This window comes from Phyllopteryx taeniolatus, chromosome 1, assembly GCF_024500385.1.
Source record: "Phyllopteryx taeniolatus isolate TA_2022b chromosome 1, UOR_Ptae_1.2, whole genome shotgun sequence".
In the NCBI taxonomy this organism is placed as follows: domain Eukaryota; kingdom Metazoa; phylum Chordata; class Actinopteri; order Syngnathiformes; family Syngnathidae; genus Phyllopteryx; species Phyllopteryx taeniolatus.
In genome coordinates, this window is record NC_084502.1 from 30,904,532 (window position 1) to 30,931,940 (window position 27,409).

Sequence of the window (27,409 nt, forward strand, 5' to 3'; positions counted from 1 at the left end):
CCTTAATTACAGTAAATATTTGTATGAAAAACACTAACTGTGCTAAGTGATGGTGCTTTCTTGTGGTGCTTGAAAACATATTCTGTAACCTCAAATTGTTGTAAACCGAAAGACCTTGTTATTTTTTGACGACCTGTCCACAACCCAAAATGGGTCCGTGACGCACTTTTGGGCCCAGACCCACCAGTTGAGAATCAATGCTTTTATGGACGTAAGAATTTTGAAGCTGCTATCAAATCAGGGGTCCTATGTGCACATGTAACTTGACCCAATGAATGACTATTTTCAGCTTTTTAATACTTATAATATCTCTTGAAACTCTGTTGTGCGAAATACAGAAATTTGGAACGCTGCATTTTAGGTGTTTTTTATTTTTTTTTATAATGGTTATATTTGGGAGGTCTGTTCAAAAACATTCCAATTTTGCTCAAACGGTTGAAAACTTAAAAATTAAGCTTACTTGCATTTGTGGCGACTATTTAGGAAAATCAGAGAAAAAAATCATTTCCATAACGCAGTGTAAAGGGCTTTTATTAAGACACCTGTGAACTGTTTTAAATTGTGGAAAGGATGCATATGTTTTCTTTAAGCTTGATTTAGATGAGCAATATGAGTGTGAATGAGTGACTGTACTGCTAACAGGTCTGGGGAATGGCTACATGACAACACAACAGCTATTGCACTGTATTCTGGGAATTGTAGTGTCTGCTGTGCATACGTTATACGCTATATTAACTGGCCAGTTTTGTTTAATTTCAGATATTTTGCAGTCAAAATTGTGCCTCGCACGTCTGCTTCTCATGATGAAAAGACGTTAAATATACCCCAATGTCCTCATTCACTCTTCCTCTCACCTGACTCTCAATTTCTCTCTTGTGAGGAATTATTCATTGGCACTGTGTCTCAATAGATGGCTATGAGGGTGATACATATTTCATATCAACTTTTATCCTTAATCTCCCCCGCTGTCAATGCTAAGCAAGACTTATAAAACTTGCCAAGATCCCATCCCTTTTGCACACAAAAAGACACTCACGCAAACAAAAACACACACAGTCGCGCGCACAAGCACACACACACACCTACACACACACATTTTGCAATTTATAGATACATGTTGGTGTGAAATTAGTTTTATTATAGAAACTACTAACAACGGCCAAATTCCAAATGCAAACGTTATCATTTAGAGCAGGGCTACTAAAATACAAATCTTAAAGGGCCACAAATACATTTTTTTAATTAGTGAAAAGTCCATTTATCAAGGTCAGTCAGGCCTCTCAAAACAAAATGTACCGTAATTTCTCATGTATAATGCACATTTTTTGCCCCAAAAATATTGTCAAAAGTCAATAGTGCGCATTATATATAGTTATAGGGGGAAATGAAAAAAACTTTCACATTTTATAAATTTATGCAGCCATCTAGAGGTTATGAAAAAGCTGTACACTTTCATTCCAATATGCCACCGCCACCTAGAGGTTATGAAAAAGGTGTAGCCTACACTTTCATTCCAAAATGACAGGGTACATATGACTGCATATATGTCAAATTGTGCTGATAAGTTTACATATCCAGGCAGAATTTGTGAAATATTGTGTGTGCGTGTATGTATGTGTGTGTGTGTATATATATATATAATATAGAATCAAATGCGGGCCAGACGGAGCACTCAACATTCCTCCTGAAACTCAGAGATATCTTACAAAGAGTGCTTTCTTTCGCCTCACTGCAAGCACCAAGTCTCTGGTGGACTCTTAGGTTTCCTGGGAGTTTTGTTCGCTTAAATAATTCATTCGCATGCTATCTTGATGGAAGTGCGGGTTTGGACAGTGGGGAGTTTCTCCCTTTGCAATTAGGGGGACTCATTTACATCTCTCTTTTATCACAAAAGGAGGAGGAGGAGGGAGCCAAGGCCTTCTGGAGTTTAATTACTTTTACGTAGCCTGGCAGACGCCTGCAACTTAAGGCCTCGTTTACTCAGTATTTTTTTATTTGAATTCAAAATAGTTCCCTGGTGTCTTAACCCTTACATACACTAAATGCACATTTAACACAGCTGGGGAATAGGCTGGGGAATAGGAGGGCACTAGGGCGCCGTCCCACTGCAAAAATATTACACAGTATAGATATTTTTAGATGAGTAAGATAAATAATAAAAAGTTAATGATGAGTAAAATTAATTAGTTTACATCTGGTTGCCTCATTTTATGACACAACTTCCAGTTTAGTATGCTTAGAGGTTTTCGCATTGACTGTCGTTAAATGTTTGATATGTGTAGTTGGTCCTGTACAATACAAAATATAGTGCTGAGGTAGGGTGTTGAAATCCAGCACATGTTTGCCTATAACTTTAAACTGAGTTACCATTAAACCTTCCCACCCCCCATACATGGAGCTCCATCTTCCCACATTTCTTCTGGTACCATTCTCGAGTGAGCCAGTCTGCAAAATGGTGGGACTCGGAGTGGAATAACTATTTATTGATTTCAAAGCAATTTTGAAGGTAAGTTTGCGTCGTAGCTTACAAACATGTTTTATTAAATTGCTGCACAGTACCCATTGTCACTGTATAGCTGAGTGTTTAGAACCTATGATTTTTACGGTGGCTGGTGATGATTATTTAAGCCGATCCTCGGTGTGTTTACGTTTGGCCTAAAAATAATTGAAAAAGCTTTCATAATTCAAATGACATGTAATAATCTGGTTAAAATCAAAACTTTATTTATATAGTAATTCAACAACAACTGTAGCTGTAATGAAGTGCTGTGCATAAAACATAAACATACAACCCCAATTTGAATGAAGTTGGGGCATTGTGTTAAACATAAATAAAAACAGAATACAATGATTTGCAAATCATGTTCAAATTATTTTTAATCGAATACATTACAAAGACAAGATATTTTAATGTTCAAACTGAGCAAATAATCATTAACTTAAAAAGTTATGGCTGCAACACGTTCCAAAAAAGCTGGGACAGGGTCATGTTTACCACTGTGTTACATCACCTTTTCTTTTAACAACATTCAATAAACGTTTAGGAACTGAGGACACTAATTGTTGAAGCTTTGTAGGTGGAATTCTTTTCCATTCTTGCTTGATGTACAGCTTCTGCTGTTCAACAGTCCAGGGTCTCCGTTGTCATATTTTTCGCTTGATTATGCACCACACATTTTCAATGGGAGACCAAAATAGGGATAGGTGGCCAGTAGTGGGTTGCACTGATGTAAATGTCATGCAAATGAGCACCTTGCTCCACAGGTTTCGGGGGGGAAAAAAACTGAGACTGAATTTCTAAGTAAAGCAGCTCGAGGGGTTTGAAATTTTTTAAATTTATGTCAAATCAGTGATAGCTGAACATCAATCAGTCTCTCTCTCTCTCTCTCTCTCTCTCTCTCTCTCTCTCTCTCTCTCAATATATATGTATATATATATATATATATATATATATATATATATAGATATCTATCTGTATTTACCATAAATATGCATATTTTTATGGAGCAGTGGTAACAGTGTTCAAGAGGAAGCTTGAAACAGTCCCAATAAATGTCCGTTTCCGCCACAATTGTACATGTTTACACAGCGTCCTTGGGGAACCTAAAAACAATAAAAGAGTAAAACGGCATAAGAATGATTGTACATACCAAAAAAATTAAAAATTGCAACTCTTCACCCAACCTAGCTGCCAAGTCTGAGGCAGAGAAACTATTGTATTGGTAGTCACAAATGGCCTCATTTAACAAAATATCAACTTTTTTTTTTTCCATATTTGATGGGTGGCAGGCAGACCAGACAGAAAACTATCTGTATACAACACATTCAAAAGTCGTTGTGTTGAGCGCTGCGGTGGTTTTGCAGCTTGTATGTCCTGTTGTTGGAAAATGGAGCACTTAACACACTGAAGTGTTCTTTGTGATTTCAGGTTTGATATTGATTCGAGAAGTCCCGATTTGGCCAAGCATGTAAGTGAAGCTCATTATATGTGCCCTGGAGCTTAAAAGCAATTCGTAGCACCTCAATGTGATTCGTCATGGATTTATTTCTTTTTTTCTTTTTTTTTAATATATGTGCACGTCTCAAACCTTTTGGTTGTCTGCTTCTATTTGAGTGAATGATGCATCATGTGCTAAATTAATTTGTTTTCTTTAATTTCCAATTCAGACAAAGTGGAAAAACACATTTTTAATTCCCCTGGAGAAATACTAATCAAAATTACAGTTGCAGCACACACTCAAGCACGCACAAGTTTCACACTTTAAATTGAATTGAAAATCAAAGCTCTGTGCATCATTGCTGAAGCATTTCAGGACATCAGATTTCCAATTTCTCTAGAAAAGCAATTCTTAAAAAGATGAAGATGTACTGTATTTATAAAATATTTGGCCGGCACGGTGAACAACTGGTCAGCACATCTGCCTCACAGTTCTGGGGACTGGGGTTCAAATCCCGGCCCTGCCTGTGTGTAGTTTGCATGTTCTCCCTGTGCCTGTGTGGTTTTCTCCGGGCAGTCCGTTTTCCTCCCACATCCCAAAAACATGCATGGTAGGTTGACTGAAGACTCTAAATTGCCCGTAGATAGCTGGGATAGGCTCCAGCAGCCCGCGACCCTCGTGAGGATAAGCGGTAAAGTAAATGGATGGATGGATAAAATATTTGTCATTTTGTGCTGAATATTTTTTATAAAAGTTAGTTCTATCAGAGTATCCATTTTCTTTACCAATTGTTTTCATTCGCCAAATGACCTAAAGCCCAAATTATCTTCTTACCCCCTAAGCTACTATCTGACCTCCATATCTAACCAAACCGACAAAGCTACCTACCTACTTCCCTAATCAACCTCCCAACCTAAATTCCATTCCTAAATGACAGACCTACCGACCTACCCACCTGCACTGATCACCATACCTAATCAACCTACCTACCCAACCTTTTCCTACCTAACTACATATCTACATACCTACCTGATCTTTTCATTCCTAACCCACCTACTTAACTGCCAGTTCTCCCACCTACCTACCTACCTACCTACATGATCTCCATACATAACCAACCTACCTAATCTCCATACCTAACCAACCTAGCTACTTAATGTGTATTATGAAAATAATCTTTGCTTCGCATATAACCAACCATTCCAGCATCTGCGCTGCTTCTTTATTTTGTGAAGTTGTGCTGCAGAAGCAGATGGCCTCTAAAACCCTTTCACACTCCCTATTGCTTTGTATGCTTTCATTTCGTCATACTTCCCATTCTGCCCTAATACCCCACCCCTTGCCGTAATGCCGACAGAATCTTTACCAAATCAACCTTTTTGCTCTCCATCTTGCTTGATGATAATTTGAGTAGCGTGTGCCTTCTGTTCCATGATATGCTCTCTTGTTTCACTGCTACTGCTGCCCGGTCTCTTTCTTTCTTTATCTTCCTCCTCCTCCTCCTCTTCCTTCTCCTCCTTCTCCACACTTGGGAAAAAGCCGGCCGACTTTAACGTACGTGTCAGCCTCAGACATCCTCTCAATTTTGACTGTACAATGCCTTTAATGATGCTCAACTCATTTTTTTGTTACTCCCGCCTGAACATGCCGCCCTACATTTTGACCCAACCTGCGCCCTTTCTCCGTGGCACTTACTGTCCCCCTCATGGCAGGACTTCCTGGGACAGGTCTACTGCACACTGGGAGAGATTGTGGGCTCTCCTGCGAGTCGCCTGGAAAAGTCTCTGAGGTGAGTTAGCCTTTTGACCCCCATTTCCACCAAATAGTAAAGTTCAAGACTAGATCGCGGCTGCCCCAAGCACTTAGTTTAACCTAGGGTTGTGCAGAGCACATACGGCCCACTTCGTTCTTTAATACGACCCACCGACTACTTGACTACTTGGTAGAAACATGGCTGTGACCCCTCAAGGTCAAGGAGCTTTCCATAAACCCTTGAATATAATCGTAGAAGGTCAAAGCTCATTCATATGTGGCGTGTTATTCCCGCTTCATGCCAACAGTCGGAACAAAGTCAAGGCGATGATCAATGTCTGTGCGCCATCTGCATCTACATCAGTCTGCATCATAAGACCGTGAGCTTGCAAAGGGGATGGCTAATTGAACACGACATAGGGCTTCCACAAAGAAATGACTGTCATTAGCAACACAATCTAGCAAGAAGTTCATTGAAACCGTGAGACACTTGCCACTTTATTGCCTGTTTTTTCTTGCTTTAAAAATGCTTACTTTCATTGGATTATCATGGCAATAGAGAGTGTTTTTTCATACATTTCTTTAATGTGTTTGGTTGCGGTTGAAACTGGCCCAAAAAGTAAGTAGGTAAATGCTTGGGGTTCGTGTCAGGTGCCATTGTAATTACATATCAGGTGTGAGTGTTTTTACAGATGTGATTGTGTTTCAAGATCAGGTCTAATTGTCTTCACAGTTCAGGTGTGATTGTGTTTAGTGGTCAGGTGTGATTGTGTTCACGTGTCAGGTTAGATTGTCCGAACATGTCAGGTGTCATTATGTTTATTTATAGTTGCAGTGGATAGATTGGTTGGTTGGACGGACAGACGTTTTGGGTATTTGGTTTTTATATCTCCACACATTTTTCCTTCTTCACAACAATTTATGGGGATGGTATCGCGAGTTGTACCGTAAGTGCCCTTTGGTGCTGATCGCAGGATGAGAAGCAGCAAACCTCAGGCTGTGGACTCTTTAACAGTATTGATTCTGCTACTCGACTGATGCAGCACTCACCAATGCTGATAATTCAGTTGCTGACATGATAATAAATGCGTTAATAGGTTTCATTCAGCATTTCCCATTATGAAAATCTAAACATTAATATTTGTTCATAAACAATGGCTCAGCAATGCAGCCCTATGGTTGGGCACAAGCCAGTGCAAACTGTAGGCCGGTCCCCAGCCCGGATAAATGCAGACGGTTGCGTCAGGAAGGGCATTTGGCTTAAAACTTTGCCAAACAAATATGAGCGTTCATCCAAAGAATTCCATACCTGATCGGTCGTGGACCGGGTTAACAAGGTCCGCCACTGGCTTCGTCAACCTGCAGGGCGCCGGTGGAAATTCAGCTACTGTGGGTTGAAGACGAAGGAGAGATGGAAAGCTGGTTCTTAGACAGAAAGAGAAGAGGAAAGCTCAGAGCCTAGAACTGAATGTGGGGACTTTGAATGTTGGGACTATGAAAATGTCAGGAGTTGGTTGACATGATGATTAGGAGAAAGGTTGATACATTGTGTGTCCAGGAGAGCAGGTGGAAAGGCATTAAGGCAAGAAGTTTAGGGGCAGGGTTTAAATTATTTTACCATGTTGTAGATGGGAAGAGAAAATGGAGTCGGTGTTATTTTTAAAGCAAGCGTTAGCTAAGGATGTCTTGGAGTTGAAGAGTATCAGATCGTGTGATGAGGCTGAAACTTGAAATTGAGGGTGTTATGTATAATGTGGCTATGCCCCTCAGGTAGGATGTGAGCTAGAGGTGAAAGAGAAATTCTGTCAGGAGCTAGATGAAGTAGTTCTGAGCATCCCAGACAGAGAGAGAGTCTTGATTGGTGCAGATTGTAATGGACATGTTGGTAATGGAAACAGGGGTGATGAAGATGTAGTGTATTCAATTAAATATAGGTTGAACATGATTTGCAAATCATTGTATTATGTTTTTATTTATGTTCAACACAACGTCCCAAGTTCATGGTAATTGGGGTTGTAGAATTTTAAAAAAAGTTTCTTTTTTGTTGTTGTTTGTTTTGCTTTTTAACCTGTCCTGTTCAGCTGCATGGCCTTGCAGAATTGTGGATCTGTATGCCTTTTGTGCTGGAACAGTTTTGCTTTGCAACAGGGGAGTTTGAAATACTCCCTCTGCTTATTTTTTTATTATTTTTATGTTTATTGAAAATGCAGCCGGACAGAAAAGAGTTTTAGGGGACAGACAGAGGGACAGAGTGGACAAGGGGACTAGGGGGAAAAACCCATCCATCCATTTTATGAGCCGCTTATCCTCACGAGGGTCGCGGGAGTGCTGGAGCCTATCCCAACTATCTTCGGGCAGGAGGCAGGGTACACCCTGAACTGGTTGCCAGCCAATCACAGGGCACATATAAACAAACAACCATTCACACTCACATTCACACCTACAGGCAATTGAGAGTCTTCAATTAACCTACCCTGCATGTTTTTGGGATGTGGGAGGAAACCGGAGTGCCCAGAGAAAACCCACGCAGGCACGGGGAGAACATGCAAACTCCACACAGGCGGGGTCGGGGATTGAACCCCGGTCCTCAGAACTGTGAGGCAGACGCTCTAACCAGTCATCCACCGTGCAGTGGGGTGAAAACCACAGCAGAACAATAGTGAGATATTTTAACACAAGTAACATTACAACAGTTATTTGTACAACCCCAATTCCACTGAAGTTGGGACGTTGTGTTAAACATAAATAACTACAGAATACATCCATCCATTTTATGAGCCGCTTCTCCTCACAAGGGTCGCGGGCGTGCTGGAGCCTATCCCAGCTGTCATCGGGCAGGAGGCGGGGTACACCCTGAACTGGTTGCCAGCCAATCGCAGGGCACATACAAACAAACAACCATCCACACTCACATTCACACCTACGGGCAATTTAGAGACCAACAGAATACAACGATTTGCAAATCACGTTCAACCTATATTTAATTGAATACACTACAAAGACGAGATATTTCATGTTCAAACTGATAAACTTTGTTTTTAGCAAATAATCATGAACTTAGAATTTTATGGCTGCAACACGTTCAAAAAAGCTGGGACAGGGTCCTGTTTACTATTGTGTTACATCACCTTTTGTTTTAACAACATTCAATAAACGTTTCGGAACTGAGGACACTAATTGTTGAAGCTTTGTAGGTGGAATTCTTTCCCATTCTTGCTTGATATACAGCTGTTCAACAGTCCGGGGTCTCCGTTGTCGTATTTTACGCTTCATAATGCACCACACATTTTCAATGGGAGACAGGTCTGGACTGCAGGCAGGCCAGTCTAGTACCCGCACTCTTTTACTACGAAGCCACGCTGTTGTAACATGTGCAGAATGTGGTTTGGCATTGTCTTGCTGAAATAAGCAGATAAGAGAGGACAGAAAAGGCCAGGACAGGATGTGAGAAAAAGACGTTGCTTGGATGGCAGCATGTTTCTCTAAAACCTTTATGTACCTTTCAGCATTAATGGTGCCTTCACAGATGTGTAAGTTGCCCATGCCATTGGCACTAACACAGCCCCATACCGTCACAGATGCTGGCTTTTGAACTTTGCGTCAATAACAGTCCAGATGGTTCTTTTCCTCTTGGGGCCGGAGGACACGACATCCACAATTTCCAAAAACAATTTGCAGTGTGGACTCGTCGGACCACGGAACACTTTTCCACTTTGCATCAGTCCATCTTAGATGAGCTCGGGCCCAGAGAAGCCGGCGGCGTTTCTGGGTGTTGTTGATAAATAGCTTTTGCTTTAGAGTTTCAAGTTGAACTTACGGATGTAGCGCCAAACTGTATTTACTGACATTGGTTTTCTGATGTTTTCCTGAGCCTATGTGGTGATATCCTTTACACATTGATGTCGGTTTTTGATGCAGTGCCGCCTGAGGGATCGAAGGTCACGGGCATTCAATGTTGGTTTTCGGCCTTGCCGCTTACATGCAGTGATTTCTCCAGATTCTCTGAACCTTTTGATGATATTATGGACCGTAGATGATGAAATCCCTAAATTCCTTGCAATTGTACGTTGAGGAACATTGTCCTTAATCTGTTCGACTATTTTCTCATGCACTTGTTCGCAAAGAGGTGAACCTTGCCCCATCTTTGCTTGACTGAGCAATTCAGGGTTTTAGGTTTAAGGGTGTTCTTGATAAATAGCTTTTGCTCTGCATAGTAGAGTTTCAAGTTGCACTTACGGATGTAGTGCCGAACTGTATTTACTGACATTGGTTTTCTGAAGTGTTCCTGAGCCCATGTGGTGATATCTTTTACACATTGATGTAGGTTTTTGATGCAGTGCCGCATGATGGATCGAATGTCATTCAATGTAGGGTTTCGGCCTTGCCATTATTAAACGGGGTCGCTTACATGCAGTGATTTCTCTAGATTCTCTGTACCTTTTGATGACATTGTGGACCGTAGATGATGAATTCCCTAAATTCCTTGCAATTGTACGGTGAGGAACATTGTCCTTAAACTGTTCGACTATTTACTCACGCACTTGTTCACAAAGAGGTGAACCTCGCCCCATCTTTGCTTGTGAATGACTGAGCAATTCAAGTAAGCTCCTTTTTATACCCAATCATGGCACCCACCTGTTCCCAATTAGCCTGTTCACCTGTGGGATGTTCCAAACAGGTGTTTGATGAGCATTCCTCAAGTTTCTCAGTCTTTTTTGCCACCTGTCCCAGCTTTTTTGGAATGTGTTACAGCCATAAAATTCTAAGTTAATGATTATTTGCTACAAACAATCAAGTTGATCAGTTTGAACATTAAATATCTTGTCTTTGTAGTGTATTTGATTAAATATAGGTTGAACATGATTTGCAAATCATTCTATTCTGTTTTTATTTATGTTTAACGCAACGTCCCACTTCATTGGAATTAGTTTTGTAGATTGGGGGTGTGAACACCCAGTGAGGACATGCAATAACTAATCAAGAGAACCAGATAAGAGAGGACAGAAAAGGCCAGGACAGGATGTGAGAAAATGAGCCAGGCAGTGCTACTGTTGAGTGGTGCGGTGGGATTCTTTTTTTAGTGTCCAAGCACCTGTAAGTTGATATGTTAGTATAACCTGTGTTGTTATTAGTGATTCCACAAGTGACTGAAGTCTATAGTGTTTCTATTGAACTTATTAGTGCATGAACACCATATCACATGCATGTTGGTCAACTGATGTACAAAGTTGCTGAGTCGGCACATCGAGGAAGGGTGAGGTTGGGTGTTTAATCTGAGCTCCAGCCTTACTGATCTTCTCCTTGTGCTTGACTGGGTTTTCTCCGGCTTCGTCACACATTTAAAAAAATGTATGTTAGCTTAATTCAAGACTCTAAATTGTGTAAATGGTTGTCTATATGTTCCTTGCAATTGTCTGGCACCCAGTCCAGAATGTTCTCTCTGGGATAGGCTCCAGCTCAACTGCGACTCAGTTTTTGTGCCATCCATGTCCTTTAATGTACATGTAGCACTACAGGTAAAAAACCTACGCAATAATTACAATAACATGTACCATATCTACAGTATTTATTAGGACAGGAAAAGCTATAATGGTCCTACGCCTGCGTTTATAATCGGCTTTTAATGAGAGGCATGCATGGTTGTTGTTGATGGTTGAGCAAATGGAAGGCTAAATGAGTGACTGATGCAGGTGAAAGCAACATCCAATGTTTGGGATTTTGTGGTAGCCTGTGGGAAGAGGTTGCACATGTTACATGCTAATGGAGTTTATTTTACAGACGACATTAACCTTATACAGCTGCTCCGGCAAATTACAGACGCGCGCTGAAACATAGGAGGGCTTTTGAGGATAGCATGTGCATGAAGCAATTTCACTGCACCTATTGAAACGCTGTCTTAATGGATTATTATTAATATTCGAAGTTGGATTGAAATCGGCGGCACGAAAGATCATTTGAGATACGAGTGTTTTGATTTTGGAGGATGGTCACGGAACAAATTACACTCGTATCTCAAGGCACCAATGTATAATTAAAAATGAGATGACGTAATTTACTAAAATATGTATAATACATAAAATAAATGTAGGGGCGACACGGTGGACGACTTGTTGGCACGTCTGCCTTGCAGATCCGAGGACCCGGGTTCAAACCCGGCCTCGCCTGAGTCGAGTTTGCATGTTCTACCCGTACCTGCGTGGCTTTTCTCTGGTTACTGCGGTTTCTTCCCACATCCCAAAAACATGCGTAGTAGGTTGATTGAAGACCTTAAATTGCCTATTGGTGTGAATGTGAGTGCGAAATGTTTTTTTTTTTTATGTGCCTTGCGATTGGCTGGCGACCAGTTCAGGGTGTACCCCACCTCTCGCCCAGACTCGACTGGAATAGGCGCCAGCATGCCCGCGACACTAGTGAGGATAAGCGGTACGGAAAATGGATTGATGGATGGATTGAAATCAATTCCGATACGATGATCCCACAGAAGATCTTGTGATGGAACTTTCCTGTGGTTGTTGAATTGAGTTCAAACTTCATTTATGTTTGTTCCCCGCAAATAAACATTTGCGTCATGCTCGTTGTGTAAAATGTGTTTTTTCTTTCGTGGCTTGAACACCTTCACTGCTGCGATGAATGAATGTACTCCAGAACACCAGCGGCGGCGCGTAGAGTCACTCAAGATGAACCCTCGCCACTCGTCAATCTATTCATCGGACGTAAATGAAGTGCGGATTGTAATCCACAGTCGACTTTAAGCACCGCTGGGAGGTCAAGGTGACCCAGTGTAAAATGATATGAATTCCATTATTCAGCAGCGAGCAGCAGGCCAGCGGGCTGAAACTGAAGTGCGGATAAAGGCCAAAACACATCTGTAAATAAAGAAGTGAAGAGAGTATGGCTTTCAAAAAGTGGGATGTTCTGCTCTTGCTAAGGGGAATCGAAATTATGTCATGATGTCCTCAGGAAAAAGGCCTTTGATCATCAGCAGGGAAAAACACATTTACACCACATGCTTGAAGCCCCATTTACACCAAATACTACAGTTCAGGACAATTATTTTTGTTTAAAGGGGACACATTTTACTTTTTAATGTTTGTATCCAAATACTGTAGTGGTGTGTCTGGAGTACCTGCCAATCCATCAAGTGTGAAATTAAACAACCTAGATAACTGCCTATTTCTGAAAATATTTCTGTGTGAGAGACAGTGGAGCTATTCAACACTTTTTTACATTTCTATCCCTTCATTAAATAAAAGACATTAGTTTAAATTGATAGGGCAGAAAATGCACAAACATAAATTGATTATGATTCAGTTACTGGTTTGGTCTGTAAAATGTTAGAAAATAGGCAAAAATGTTAATGTTAAAATAAAAGATATTTACAAATGTCTTATTTTAATGAAATGAAATTTTAATGAGTCTGCTTTATTATTATAATGAATATGCAATTCATGCGGCACGGTGACCCACTGGTGAGAGCGTCTGCCTCACAGTTCTGAGGTCCGGGGTTCAAACCCCGGCCCCGCCTGTGTGGTGTTTGCATGTTCTCCCCGTGCCTGCGTGGGCTTTCTGCGGGCACTCCGGTTTCCTCCCACATCCCAAAAACATGCATTAATTGGAGACTCTAAAATGCCCGTAGGTGTGAATGTGAGTGCGAATGGTTGTTTGTTTGTATGTGCCCTGCGATTGGCTGGCAACCAGTTCAGGGTGTACCCCACCTCCTGCCCGATGACAGCTGGGATAGGCTCCAGCACGTCCGGGACCCTAGTGAGGAGAAGCGGCTCAGAAAATGGGTGGATGGATGGATAATTATTCATATTTACTGTTGAGAGGCTGACACTGAGGATTTAGACAATTTTAGGTTAAACAAGGTCTCTAAACGATTAATCAATTATCAAAAATATTTTTTTTATTTGGTAATCAATTAGTTGTTGATTAATCGAGTAATCGTCGCAGCTATACGTGAGTATTGTTATATTATCTGTCTATATGCATTGCTCCACTCTTTGGGTTCAAATATCTGTTGCCTAAAGGGTTATAACACTGCCATATAGATACTATTTGTTAGCCCATCTTTCTATGGTATTTCCTATTTGGTGTATTAACATTAAGTTAGCAGACAAAAAAGGTAAAGCTACAGTATGAGGTTGTTTTAAATACACAGACTGTAATTCTGTTTGTTTGTTTGTTTGACAGTCAACTTCAACAGGGAGTGGCAAAAAACATCTTAAAGACTTTCTTGATGAATTGCTCACTAATTTAACGTGCCAAACTGCTGCTTGTTGTGAAGAAAGTTGAATTGAGTTCATTGCCACTGTACAGCGCTCTTTTCTCAAGTTTGCACTCGCAAGGCAAAAAATCAGCCAAACAATGGCTTGTATCTTGAAATACTTGTAAGTCGAGTCACTCGTATCTCAAGGCACCACTGTATATGACAGTGTGTTTCAGTGGTTTGGTGATCAAATGCTGCCTTCGCCAGTGCAAATGTAGTTTAATCTCTATGGGCACTCGCATTGCTACAAAGCAAGGACAACCAAATGATAATGTAAATTTGTCAATATGTCAAACGGGTCAATTTGACCTGCAACATAACAGGAGGTTAAAATCAGGACGATGAAACTGAATGTAATGTTTAATACTTGTATGTTTTTACATGCTTTCATGGTTTGTGAGTATTCTTGATTCTTCTGAGCATAACACTGCAAACTTGAAGACCGCACCCTGCACCAGCTGCTGTATGAAAAAAAAAAAAAATCATCTTCATCTTCTTGCGCGCTCACCCTCGCACTGTTGAGCAGACAACCCTCCCCCCTTTTCTCTCGCATGACACGTTGCAGCGTTGTTAAATATCAAGCGCATCCCTCATCTTAATGACCTCGTGTGAGCAGCATCAACAATTGCTTCCTTCCTTTCGGACTTTAATATCACAGCCAACTACATTTCGCATACAGATCGACGGGATTGGGAAACACCCTGGTCAAATGAAAGGCTGTCTCCAGATGTTCATATTATAGAAGCCCTGCATACAGTAGAGCACAGGTGTCAAACTCAAGGCCCGGGTGCCAGATCCGGCCCCCCACCACATGTTTTTATGTGCCCCGCAAAGGCAAATCATCTGTGTCAACTTCCATGATTCTTGTTATCTGTACCAAGATTTAAATTATTTCGTAAATAACATTGCAACATAAAATATTGAAAGCATTTTTGTGTTACCAAATATGAACAACAGTTGAAAAACCCATTACCCTTGATTTCTGATTCCAAAACTAGTTTATAAATTTCGGGTGTAATAATATGATGAGGTGATTCGGCTGTTAGGCTGTTACAGCCGAACAGGACCAAAAAATAAAAATAAATGATGAGGTGATTAAAGATTTTTATGGTTTCACAGTCACAGGGAAACCGTAACTACAATGTGGCGCGTGACAAAAATGAATTTGACACCCTTGCAGTAGAGCCTATAGATACTTATTTGGAGGGGTGCAATTCACACTTATAACATTTTACATTTTTTTATTTTTAAATCTGTTTATTGATTCATAAATTGATAATTAATTATTAATCGTTGTTGATTATTATTTTTTTCCGGAAAGGAAGAAATACAGTGGAGCCTTGAGATACCAGTTTAATTCGTTCTGTGACAACAGTCGTAATTATAAAACACTACCATGCATGTTTTTGGGATGCGGGAGGAAACCGGAGTACCCGGAGAAAACCCACGCAGGCATGGGGAGAACATGCAAACTCCACACAGGCGGGGCTGGGATTTGAACCCCGGTCCTCAGAACTGTGAGGCAGATGTGCTAACCAGTTGTCCACTGTGCCGCCTCATCTTTCCCCATTAAAATGAATTGAAATCCCATGAATCCGTTCCAGTCTCTGGGATTGTGCTATTTAATAAGGAAACTAGGACTCAAAACATATATTTTTTTCAATAGAATGTAAAGAATTAAACACCTTTTGGCACACTTTCTGCCTCAGTTCAGTGGACATTGCGCTCCTCGTTCTGGTGTATGCACCTTGGCTACCTGGTGGCAGTGTAATACAGCCATCCAGATACACATGGAGATGGTCAGTCCTCAGGAAGCTGCAGTAATGTTAATCGTTCGTCACAGAGGATAAAGAATATATGGCTGTGAGTTATATGATCTGTCTATATGTATTGTTCAAATATCTGTTGCTTAAAGGGTTATAGCACTATTCATTAGCCTGTCTAAGGCGTTTTGCAGTGATTTTGTCAGCATTATGCTCAACAGACTTTACTAAGACAAAGCTACAGTATTTGGTTGTTTTCAATACACAACATGTAGTTTGCTTTGTTTCATGTTTGGTTTTAGAGTAAATGTCAATTTGGAGTGGCAATACACAGTCAGAAGCCTCTTTTTTGAAGAATTGTTCACTATCTGCCAAACTGCTGCTTGTTGCCAAGTGAGTTAAGTTTACTGCCACCGTACAGCGCTCCTATCTCAAATTTTTACGTACTTGTAAAAAATAAAAAATCGTCCAAACTATGGCTCATTCAGTATCTCGAAAAATTCGTAAGTCGGGTCCACTGTATGTTCAATGGCAACCTAACATAATATACAGTTACCAGCCATTTAATTGGATATGCCTACAGAATAACAATAATATACAAACTCTGACATTGGTCTATATTTACATATCTATCCATCCATCTGTGTGTCTATCCACCCATCCAACCATCTATTCACCTATCCATCCATCTTTCTATCCATCCATCCTTCCATCAGCTATCAACCTATCTATCCATTCATCCATCCATTCATCCAACTAACCCCAATAAAAGCAGGCTCCGCGCTCAACGCGTCTTAGTCAGTCAGTGATTATTGGCTGAATTTTAAAAGTCATCTAAAAGCTGTGACCAAGTCAGCATATTAATTTCCTCCTGAAGAACATCTCTGTCAACCAAGACACAGAAATGCTGGTTCATGCATTCCTTTTCAGTATATTGGGTTATTGCAAAAAGGTTTTATGGGTCTAAATAAATGGTCTGGAATGCTGCTGCTTGAGTTCTTACTGGTACCAGGAAGCTGGATCACTTCACACCAGTCCTAAAATATCTACACTGTCTTCCTGTGAGTCAAAGAATACAGTAGATTATAAAGTCTGACTGTTCATCTCCAAACAAAGATTTGAATGGCTTTGGACCTCAATATATTGAAGACCTTTTAGTTCCAGAGGAGACTTTCAGACCTCTCAGGCTTATTGAGTGTTTCCAGTTGCTGCTTTTTCATGAATCAAAAATGTTTTCTTGTTTTCACTGTGTATTTTTCATAGTGTGATTTTTGTCATATACTTCCTGCAGTTACTTTCAGTGGTACCACGGCCCATTTACCTCCCGTAAGTCACCCTATTCCTCGTTCCCTTTTTGACTCCTGGGTCAACCTTCCACGTCTCGTTGCTTAAGCCTGTCTCCACCTGCGACTTTTCTCCGGGCACTCCAGTTTCCTCCCACATCCCAAAAACATGCATGGTAGGTTAATTGACAACTCTAAATTGCCCGTCGGTGTGAATGTGAGTGCGAATGGTTGTTTGTTTGTATGTGCCCTGCGATTGGCTGACAACCACTTCAGGTTGTACCCCGCCTCCTGCCCGATGATAGCTGGGATAGACTCCAGCACGCCCGCGACACTAGTGAAGAGAAGCGGCTCAGAAAATGGATGGATGGTTGGATGGATGAATTCTAACTTGATAATGCATGTTTTATCATTTTACTGTTTTGTTTTCTCATTTAATTTATTCCACTTTTATGTTTGTATTTGATCTTGGTTTTCATCTTTCCATTTTGTTTTTAATCATTATTTTTTTGCCTCTGCACATTTTATGGCATACAGTATGTTCACAGAGTGTACTTTCCCGATTCTCCATAATGCATAGCATTTGACATAGCAAATAACACACAATGTTGTATAGTGCCACACCTCTCAGGCCACGGCATCGCAGGTTAGGCGGGATTGTCTGCATGTTATAAAACATGAATCAGATTGACGAGCTGTTCACTTGCTGGTTGCACACCACCTGCAGCAGGCCGCGTCCGTGTAGTCGGTTGGCGCAGGAAGCAGCACATTTCACATCATTTCATCATCAAAATGATGCAGGAGCATTCCAATCAGCAGCCGACATTTCACTGAAGGCAACCCCTCCCCCCCACCACCACCCCACCCCCCAAAAAAGAAAAATGAAACAGTGGGGGATAAAACCACAGCATCTGTATTTACTGTATTCTTTCCTCCAAATACAGGAGGTTTTTACAGTTTCTCAAGCGTCTTAATAACATGTCACAGGGTCCAGATGTTCAACAGCAGGTTTTAATGAGATTCACAGAGGTTCTGGTGGTCCTCTACAAGATTGTTAAAGTGAGCATTAAGGAGGTTCTAGAGTTTCTATCGGTCTAGGTGTTCTACTACATGTTCTATTGGTGATCGACTTGGTTCTGGTAGTCCACTCCAAGTTTGCAAATGTGCTCATTAAGAAAGAGGTTCTGGTAGTTCACAGCAAGGCTGAGAATGTGGCTATTAAAAATGTTCTAGCGGTTCTACAGGTCTAGGTGTTCTACTACATGTTCTTGTGGTGATCAGTGAATTATTGAAGTCCACTCCAAGGTTGCGAATGAACCCATTAAGAAGGTTCTAGAGGGTCTATAAGCCTAGATGTTCAACAGCATGTTCTATTGGTGATCAAGGATGTTCCGGTAGTCCACCATAAGATTGTGAACGTGATCATTAAGAATGTTCCGAGGTTCTATGGGTCCAGGTGTGGTCTAGCGGTGATCAAGGAGGTTTCTGGTAGTCCATTCCAAGTTTGTGACTGTAGGTACACTCTCAAGTTTGTGATGGTGGGTATTAAGAATGTTCTAGAGATTCTAGAGGTTCTCGTAGTCATCAAGGACGTTCTAGTAGTCCACAATAAGGTTTAGAATTTGCCTCTTAAGAAGTTTCTAGATGATGTACTGGTCTAGGTGTTCTACCAAAGTTTATATTGGTGATCATGGAGGTTCTGGTAGTCGACTACAAGGTATTGATTGCGGATATTAAGAATGGTCCTGAGCTTTTAAACGTCTAGATGTTCTGCAACCAGTTCCAGTTGTGATCAAAGAGGTCCTGAGAGTCCATTTCAGGGTTATGATTGTGGGTATTAAGAATGTTCTAGAGGTTCTACAGTGTAGCTGGTCCACAGCTTCTAGTAGTGATCAAGGAGGTTATGGTAGTCTGCAACAAAGTTGACAATGTGCATATTAAGAAGCTCCGAGATGAATGATATATAGTAAGGTTCAAGAGGTTCTGTGTGTTCAACTGAGACAAAAGACACCAATTAATAATCTGATAAAATATGAAATCAAATAGTGCTACTATTGAAAAAATAACTATTTTAATCCTCAGGGAACACCTCTCAGATGAAAAGAATATCAAGTAGATATAATAAAACCAAATAGCGATAGGGGCCAGTTGTGGGTTGGACTGATGTAAATGTCAGGCAACATTTAGCCCGAGGGGTTTGAAATTGAATGAATTCTTTTTAATTGATGTAAAATCAGTGATGGCTGGTGGAGTTGTCGCTGGCAGGGCGCTATACATCAATCAGTCTCTCTCTCTCTCTCTCTCTCTCTCTCTCTCGCTCTCTACCCTCTACCCTCCCTCCCTCCAGTATTGCTGGGCCAATGGCAAGCCGAGCTTTCATTAGATTGACACCCATTGGGGTAGATTTCACTGCCGGCGTTTGGCCATGTCCTTCAGCCTCGTTTGGCGGTGGCAGGGTGCTTCCTTCTAGCAGAGTTCAGAATGGGGAAAATAAGCGACTACCCAACAAAAGTTTTGCAGTGCATGGACAAATCACTAAACACAAACAACCCTATACCACCGTCATGCCAGCAGCTCAATGGCGCCAAGTATTGCATTTCAGAAGCTAACGCTGTTATCTAACGGTAATCTGTGAACCCCAGAAAATTTCTTTATAAGACATTTAAAAGTCACTCATCATACAGTAGGTCCCCTTTCAGCACTGAATAACTTGGCTGTTTGAAAAGATCCTTTTGAAGCCAATGCACCTCGACATGACCGCACTGACAGCCCGGCCATTATTACTTGGCCTGAGCAGTGAAATGTTTACTGGCTCTTTGGAGGTTTCCATCAAACAGTGACTCCTCTGGAAACATCAATAATTCAAGGACGCTTAATTCACCTTGAAATGGGTCCCCGTGGAGCTTGAAGAAGCAACCAGAGAGCGTCTACCCTCAATGCTTCATTTGTATTCTTGCCTCATTAAAAGATCAGGCGTAGCAGGGGCGTATGTAGGATTTGTAGTATTAGAGCTGCTTAGCCCCACGTTACAATGTCAAACACACAGGATCTTAATCGTGACATACTTTTGGTCAAATGAGTACTGGGTACACCGCACAAAGTCACTTTCAAAATCTATGGTGTTTGAGTGTCTAAAAAAACATGTTAAAGAAAACGTTTATTTTTAGACTACAAATGAAAATTTTTCCCCCCCCTTACAGATCACCGTATTTGGGCATGTCAGGGACAGCTCTTCTCAAAAAGGCTTCTTGTTTTGGGTATGATTGTATGAAACTGGTCTCAGGGGATCATTTAATCTATCTTCCTAGTGGGGTGTTACTGAGGGAATCTTTAGGGGTTATGCTGGAAACCTCTCAAATACACCCAGATACACACATTTCCAAATATTGTTGGGTTTTCAGGCATTTTAAGGCTCCCGAAAAGGCCATTAATTTGGAAGAAAATAATGATAAGCGAGTGAGTCATGATTGGGCCAGGAAAATTTTAAATGTAAATCTTCGTTATAAAGTTTTACGAAGTATGTTCCATTTTTTGCAGACTTGTAATACATCTTCAGAGATCAGTGGGGCTGCAATAATGATTGACACGTGGGGCCATCTAATGGATATTTAGATTTAAATATAATAAAACTGTGGAGGTTGTGGATTTTTTTTAATCCTGGCCATACACCATTTCTAATTGTCTTGTTACCCTAGCTTTGTCATGTGAGTTCATTGCTCATCATTGTTCATCTTTATATACCCCGCAATTAAGTGGCAACCTGTCCACTATTTGTCAATATGTGCCTTGACTTTAGATGACGAACATTCCTAGGTGTATCCCACCTCTTGCCCAATGTCAACTAATATAGACTCCAGCTGACCCACAACCCTAATCAGGATAAGCGCTATAGAACATTGATGGATGGATGGATGGATGGATGGATGGGTGAATGCATGGATGTAGTGTAATTCAAGTCTACCCACAAATTGCCTTTTTGCTGCAGTTTCAGTAAATGCAAATGATGCTGTGATTGAAAGAAAACCTTATCAAGATCCGCTTGGAAAAACAACTAAATATGAGTTATCGCCGGAGCAACTGATCGTCTAATGTGTGGTTCACGTAATAGGATGGCTAAGCCGCTCTGGTGTTCTAATACGTCTTCATGCTCAGAAGGGATTTTTGCAGCCAGATAGGGATCACATGTGCTCATGTGTTTCACCAGCTTTCCACCACATTGTGTCAAGATGAGAAAAGTAAAAAATAAATAGATACAAAAATAAAAAAAACAAGATGTACGGAGATATAGCTAGAGCGGAGAAACCAAATCATGCGCTTATTAGAGAAATCACACAATTTTCCAGTGTCTTGTTGCGGCATTTTTCCATAAAAAATGTGTGCGGGAGAAGTAGTTACGCCGTTACTTTTTTTTTTTTACTCCACCGCATCAGTCTGTTGTGACACATGCCCTGGTCATTCCAATCATTTGTGTTTTTCTTTCTGTCTGCAGTGGAATACCCGGGAAGAAATGTGGGACCATTATCTTGTCTGCTGAGGAACTTGGCAACTGCAGAGTAAGTCTTCGGCTCAGAGCATTAAAAGCATACAGTAGTATGCATCGGGCAGCACGGTGGTGAGTGGTTAGCACATCTACCTCACAGTTCAGAGGTCCTGGTTTCGAAACTCCAAGAAATGGTCCATAGGTGTACATGTGACCATGAATGCTTACTTGTCTATATATGTGCACAGTGATTGACTGGCGACCAATCCAGAGTGTACGCCATCTGTTGCCCAAAGTCAAGAAAAGTTTGTTGATGGACGTTATTCACAAAAGATTCTCAAAGAGCTTCAGAGGCCCGCAGTTCACAAAAATCAACAACATCCCCTGGTCTAGGATCATATTCACTGGAGGATTTATTAATTTTGGATAAAATTTACAAAGAACAGCGTGAGCTGTCAAACTCATCCTGACTGCTGGAGACTTCGGCTATGGAGGAGCTAGCAGCGGGCTCGACGTACGCCCGCACCTTAGTAGACTTTTCACTATCCCGGCAAAAATCACCCACTGCATGACTATTTAAACACTGTATTACCAATACTAGCTGTCACCGGGAATAAAAAAAAGTATTGAATGTAAATCTTAATTTGTCCTCTTTTTTTGTCATTATGAACGACAAGTCATGTGGAAAGGTTTTAATAACTTTGTTAAAGTACCTACATAATCTGTCTGTCTGTCTGTCTGTCAATACTATTATTTTGGAAAAGTACAACCAGTAACCATTCAAATCTGATTTATTTGCTAGTTTACGTCCTCATGAATCGCAAGTGGGGATATAGAATCAGAGTCCGAGCATTTATATATATATACATATATATATACACATATATATACATATATATATATACACATATAGATATGTATATATGTGTATATATATATATATATATATATATATGTATATATGTATATATATATATGTATATATGTATATATATATATATATATATATATATACGTATATATATATATATATATATATATATATATATATATATATATACATATATATGTATATTAAGTAATTGGTGTCAAAGAAGTACCGTATGGTAAAGTGATGCATCTCAATTGAGAGACTAACATTTTTGTATATCAGGGAGGAGTTAAATTAATCCTGGGTTATTAAAAAGTTATGGAGAGTCTTCACTTTGTGTTCATGTGCAAGTAAGTGCTCTTCTGGTACGTTAAAAAAAAAATTATATATATATAATCGTATGTAAGACATTTGTTTTAAGGGTAATGTAAGATGAGTATGAAATGATGTGTTTTGGGTTTACAGTATGTAGTATATTTCTGGTTCTAACTATTAATAATAATTCATAATTTTTTTTTTTTATTGAATTTAATCAATTTAATTTAATATATATTTTAGGAATGTGTCAAGGCCATCAACAGGTTTGTTTTGATGTGGTTTTAGGCTGTGTGCAAGGGACAGGGGGTGCGCCAACTCTTTCAGATTGTTGAAGGGGACTGCACGTGGCTTTCGGGGACATTTAGGAAAGGCTGTGCTGGATGATTAAAGCCTGCGCTAAAGTGAGTTCATCACTGACAAAAATCACTGGTCAATTCTTTTTCACTCTCCCGGGCGAACTAATTCATTCATTAAGCCACATTTTCCACCGCGTCTACCTGAGGCAGCTACTGGATGGGTAATTGACTTGGCTCTGTGCTAATATTTTCTATTTTAGTGCTCCCTATTAACACTCCCTCCCGCTTACATCCTCACCAGCATTCTGGCAGATGCAAATGTGAATAAAGCACAACGACACACAGAAATAAAAGGACACAGTGATCTTTTATTACCACTTGTTCAGGGGGTCTCTGACTGTAAATGGGTCATTCCTCCGTATGTACTTTTTTTTAACTTACATTTCCTTCATTTTAAAACGATACACCCACCATGTGCTATTTTCAACATAAAATAATTTTATTTTTTTGGTTGTTTTTAACTTAAATTGACTTCATTTTGTTTTGTTAAAAAGCCCTAAAAACCCACAGAGGGAGGATATGAATTTGTGGCAATGGCTCTATAACTTGACCGTGACACCATCTGGGGAAGAAAAAGACCATTGTGGACTTCCTGGGCTATGTAGAATCTCACAATAGTGCTGGTAATGACACGAATGCGACGGGGGATGAAAAAAAAGAAAAAAACAGAGGCTGATTCATTTTACCACCACTGACTGTTTTAATCAACTCTTCACTATCTTCAACATCCCCACCGTGATGATTGGAAACATAAACTGTATGATTGGAAACAACAGCGAGAATGCGAAGGAGCTTTAATAGGTGTCATGAAATAATCACTCTCCCTCTCTCTGAGATGGAGGAGAGTTGGAGGAGTCAACAATGCTGCTCAGTCATCGGTGTGTTGATGCGAATGTGACACCTGCACGACATCATCACATTCAGCATTAATACAATTAACATAAGATTCACAAGTTTCAGTCTTCTGTCTCCATTTCCCTCCTCCACTATCCTCACCCTATGCTCACACTAGCCACGGCTGGGCGATATGGCCTTCAAAAATATTTTTGGGTCAATTTGTCAAAACAAGTATGTAAACACAGTCTTGAATGAATTACCATTTCAAATGTTTCACAGTTTAACATAAAATTAGCCATCAACCTGATAAGTATTGTTGTGTTTGGACCAAAATATTAATAATCTTTTTTCATCAACGTACCAAGTATACAAAACACGTGGGGAAATGTGTTTTGATCCGATGAAACAAAGGTTGAACTTTTTAGCCATAATTCCAAAAAGTATCTTTGGCGCAGGGGCTGTTTTTCTTCAGCTTAGTCAAGGTGGAGGGAATTATGAACAGTTCGAATTAGCAGTCAACGGGTCTCAGTCACAAAAAAATGCGTAGAAATTTTCTTATTCTGCGCACAATTTGAGGGTATACGCAAAATCACTGTCGGATTCATCCATGACGTGCGTACTGGCCAATTTTTATCACACCTTTCGTGCCTATGTTAGTGAATTAGAATTTATTAAAAATGACAAGCCTGTGCCCGTGTAAACTGTAAGCTGTAAATTGCATAAACAGCACCCCTATTTCCCTATGAAAGGACATCCGTCTGCAGACAATGCGCGGAGGTGTAAAGTCACAAAAGATTGAGCCAAAACTTTCATAACATTCTTAATCTTTATCCTATTTTCAAAAGGTTGACCTCATCAGAAAGCTTACTAAAAACAGAAACTGACAACCTGTATTAATCATGTTAATCATTTTTAATTAATTTTAAAGTTAAATGAGAGAATGTGGCACAAAACACATACTAAGACTAAAAATATTTGAGCCAAGATGCACAAACTTTATAAGTTAAAAAATATATATGTATAAAATATATACTAATGAATAAATATAGCACAGTAAAGAGGCATTTGTAATTGATAAAATTCAGGAAATTCGCATTGTAAGCTATAGAAAGTTTATGCCATTTTTGTCAATCGGAGTTATGTCACAAGCAACCACGCCAGCAGCAGATGTGGGCCCGCATCGATCAATTTACCATAATCTCTCGTGTATAATGCGCATTTTTCTACCCCAAAAATTGTCAAAAGTCAACAGTGCCCATTATACATAGGTATAGGGGAAAATGAAAAAGATTTTATAAATGTATGCCGACATCTAGTGGTTATGAAAAAGCTGTACACTTTCATTCCAAAATGCCACCGCCACCGACTGGTTATAAAAAAGGTGTAGCCTACACTTTCATTCCAATATGACAGTGGTACATATGACTGCATATATGTACAGTTGTGCTCATAAGTTTACATACCCTGGCAGAATTTGTGAAATATATATATATATATATATATATATTCAATTTCAAAATAAGAGCATGTAAATAAAAAGAAAGTATTATGTGTTAATAAAGTGCTTAACTTCAGAATAATTCTTTGAAAAAATTAACAAAAATACAGATAATACTTCATGTTTTGGTCATGTGAGTAGAAACAAAATCATCCATTATACATAAGTAGAAGGGTTTTCCAGGATTTTGAGGTCAACTTTGGGGGTGCGTATTATACATCAGTGCGCATTATACACGAGAAATTACGATACATCACATTGGCACATACAAAATCACAGAAAAACATGTAAGTCTGAGGGATTTGAAAGAATAACTAAAGCCTTGGATAAACTAGCAACTGTGAGCGGTCCGAATGCTGTTCCAGTCGCGAAACTTGCTCATTGAGTGACAACATCGTACTGCAGGCAGACATGCACATAAAAGCACTTGAACGGAATGAGGGTAAAAGTGATGAGAAATGTCCTTTTCAAAAAATTTTAGGACAATCAACTCATTAGCAAATTCCCGGTTTAAGTTATTATGGTTATATTTATTATTATTGTTTTTATGAATGACTATGGTTTCAATATGTTGGGCATCTTTTTGTGTAAAAGATGTGTTTGAAGTTTTTTCGAAAGCTGATCATTATTTGTATATATACGCATGGTCTGAGGAGGATCTAGTACGAACAAAAACAAGTACGAACATATTGATGAATCACAGATTTGTACGTCCAACATACATACATAACGATTTAAGGACAAATTTCTGTCTACGTACTATTAGTGAATGATGCCCAGTGTATTTACAAAACTTTCAGGCCTCTACTAGAAAGCAACAACAACAAAATGTCGGGAAAAGCCAACTAGAACATCTGAACTTTATTTTGGGTTAATCGCAGATACTTCAAACAGTGCCATGTATGTAATGACTCTCATTTTTTCATGAGTTTGAAAGTGATTCTGAACACAGCCACATCCATAGTTATAAGAGGCTGTGCAAACTTGTGCAACTACATTATCTCATTTCTTTTTTACTTTCCCTCTCCAAAATATTAGATTTTCAATTGTGTTGTACAGCTTGTAGGTCACATTTAATGGTGAAAAAGTATCATTTGGACTTGCCTGTACACTGTAAAAAACCCATAACAAACGCTCGCCTAAAGATCTGTGATACAGCAGTGGTCCACTGTATAAGTGGACATCAGGCTTTTACATACTGTACGATGTCACTGACCTGTCCACCACGCAACTTCATTGGTATACGATAGCTGATAGCGTGACCACCATTTGATAGCAAGAGCATTTTCAGGCCATGTTCATTGTCTTTATAATGTTGTCTACATGCAAATGGTGCCTAAATGGGTGTCATTATGCTAATGGTGCCTAACGTATTATTAGCTGCACTCACACATACCCTGGGCACGCATTGTGTACAAAGGCCTCCCTCCTCCACGCACAGCCATTCCAATCTAATCTCCTGCTATTATGATCAACAAGGTAGTCTCCATGTGAAAGCCCTCACTGGGTTATAATGCAGGCGTTGTATGACATACTGTTAGAATCATCATCATCATAATAGTCATCATTATCATCATCAGAATCCTAATAATAATAAGTGATCAGTGACCATGCTCGTAACTCAAAGCACTTGCTCCACAATTAATCTTAGCCCCATTGAAATGAATGGACAATTTCTAATGTGTTTTTAATAAGGAAAATAGCGCTCCATAATATTGTAATTTATAAAAAAAAAAAAAAGAGTAATATCATAATCAAATGGAATGTAAAGAATTAAACAGTTTGTGCGTCAGGATTAATTCATTGTGGCTCCTTCTGGTGTGCACCACTTTGCCACCGGGGAGCAGTAAAATACAGTCATGCAGACATAAACAAAGAAGACTTTCACCACTACTGTAATTGCGGTATTGATAATCGTTTTGAATATTATCTTGTCTGTCTTCATGTGTTGCTGCACCATTTGTGTTAAAATATATGTTGCTTAAAATATTATAACCCCGTTACATAGATTTGTTAAAGGACCTCTCTAATGCTGTGAAAATTG

At 39.8% G+C, this 27,409-nt stretch overlaps 1 protein-coding gene across 3 annotated transcripts in view; it reads left to right on the forward strand.

The window, feature by feature from the left end:
* cpne5a (copine Va) overlaps positions 1-27,409 on the forward strand; it is a 121,981-nt gene that overhangs the window by 42,460 nt on the left and 52,112 nt on the right. For 2 of the 3 annotated variants that reach the window (XM_061788538.1, XM_061788556.1), the window contains exons 6-9: positions 3,929-3,968; positions 5,478-5,492; positions 5,651-5,727; positions 21,495-21,558. In XM_061788538.1, coding sequence (XP_061644522.1) covers positions 3,929-3,968; positions 5,478-5,492; positions 5,651-5,727; positions 21,495-21,558 — 196 coding nt within the window. The remainder of the gene's footprint in view (positions 1-3,928; positions 3,969-5,477; positions 5,493-5,650; positions 5,728-21,494; positions 21,559-27,409) is intronic. The other variant, XM_061788548.1, reaches the window with a different exon arrangement.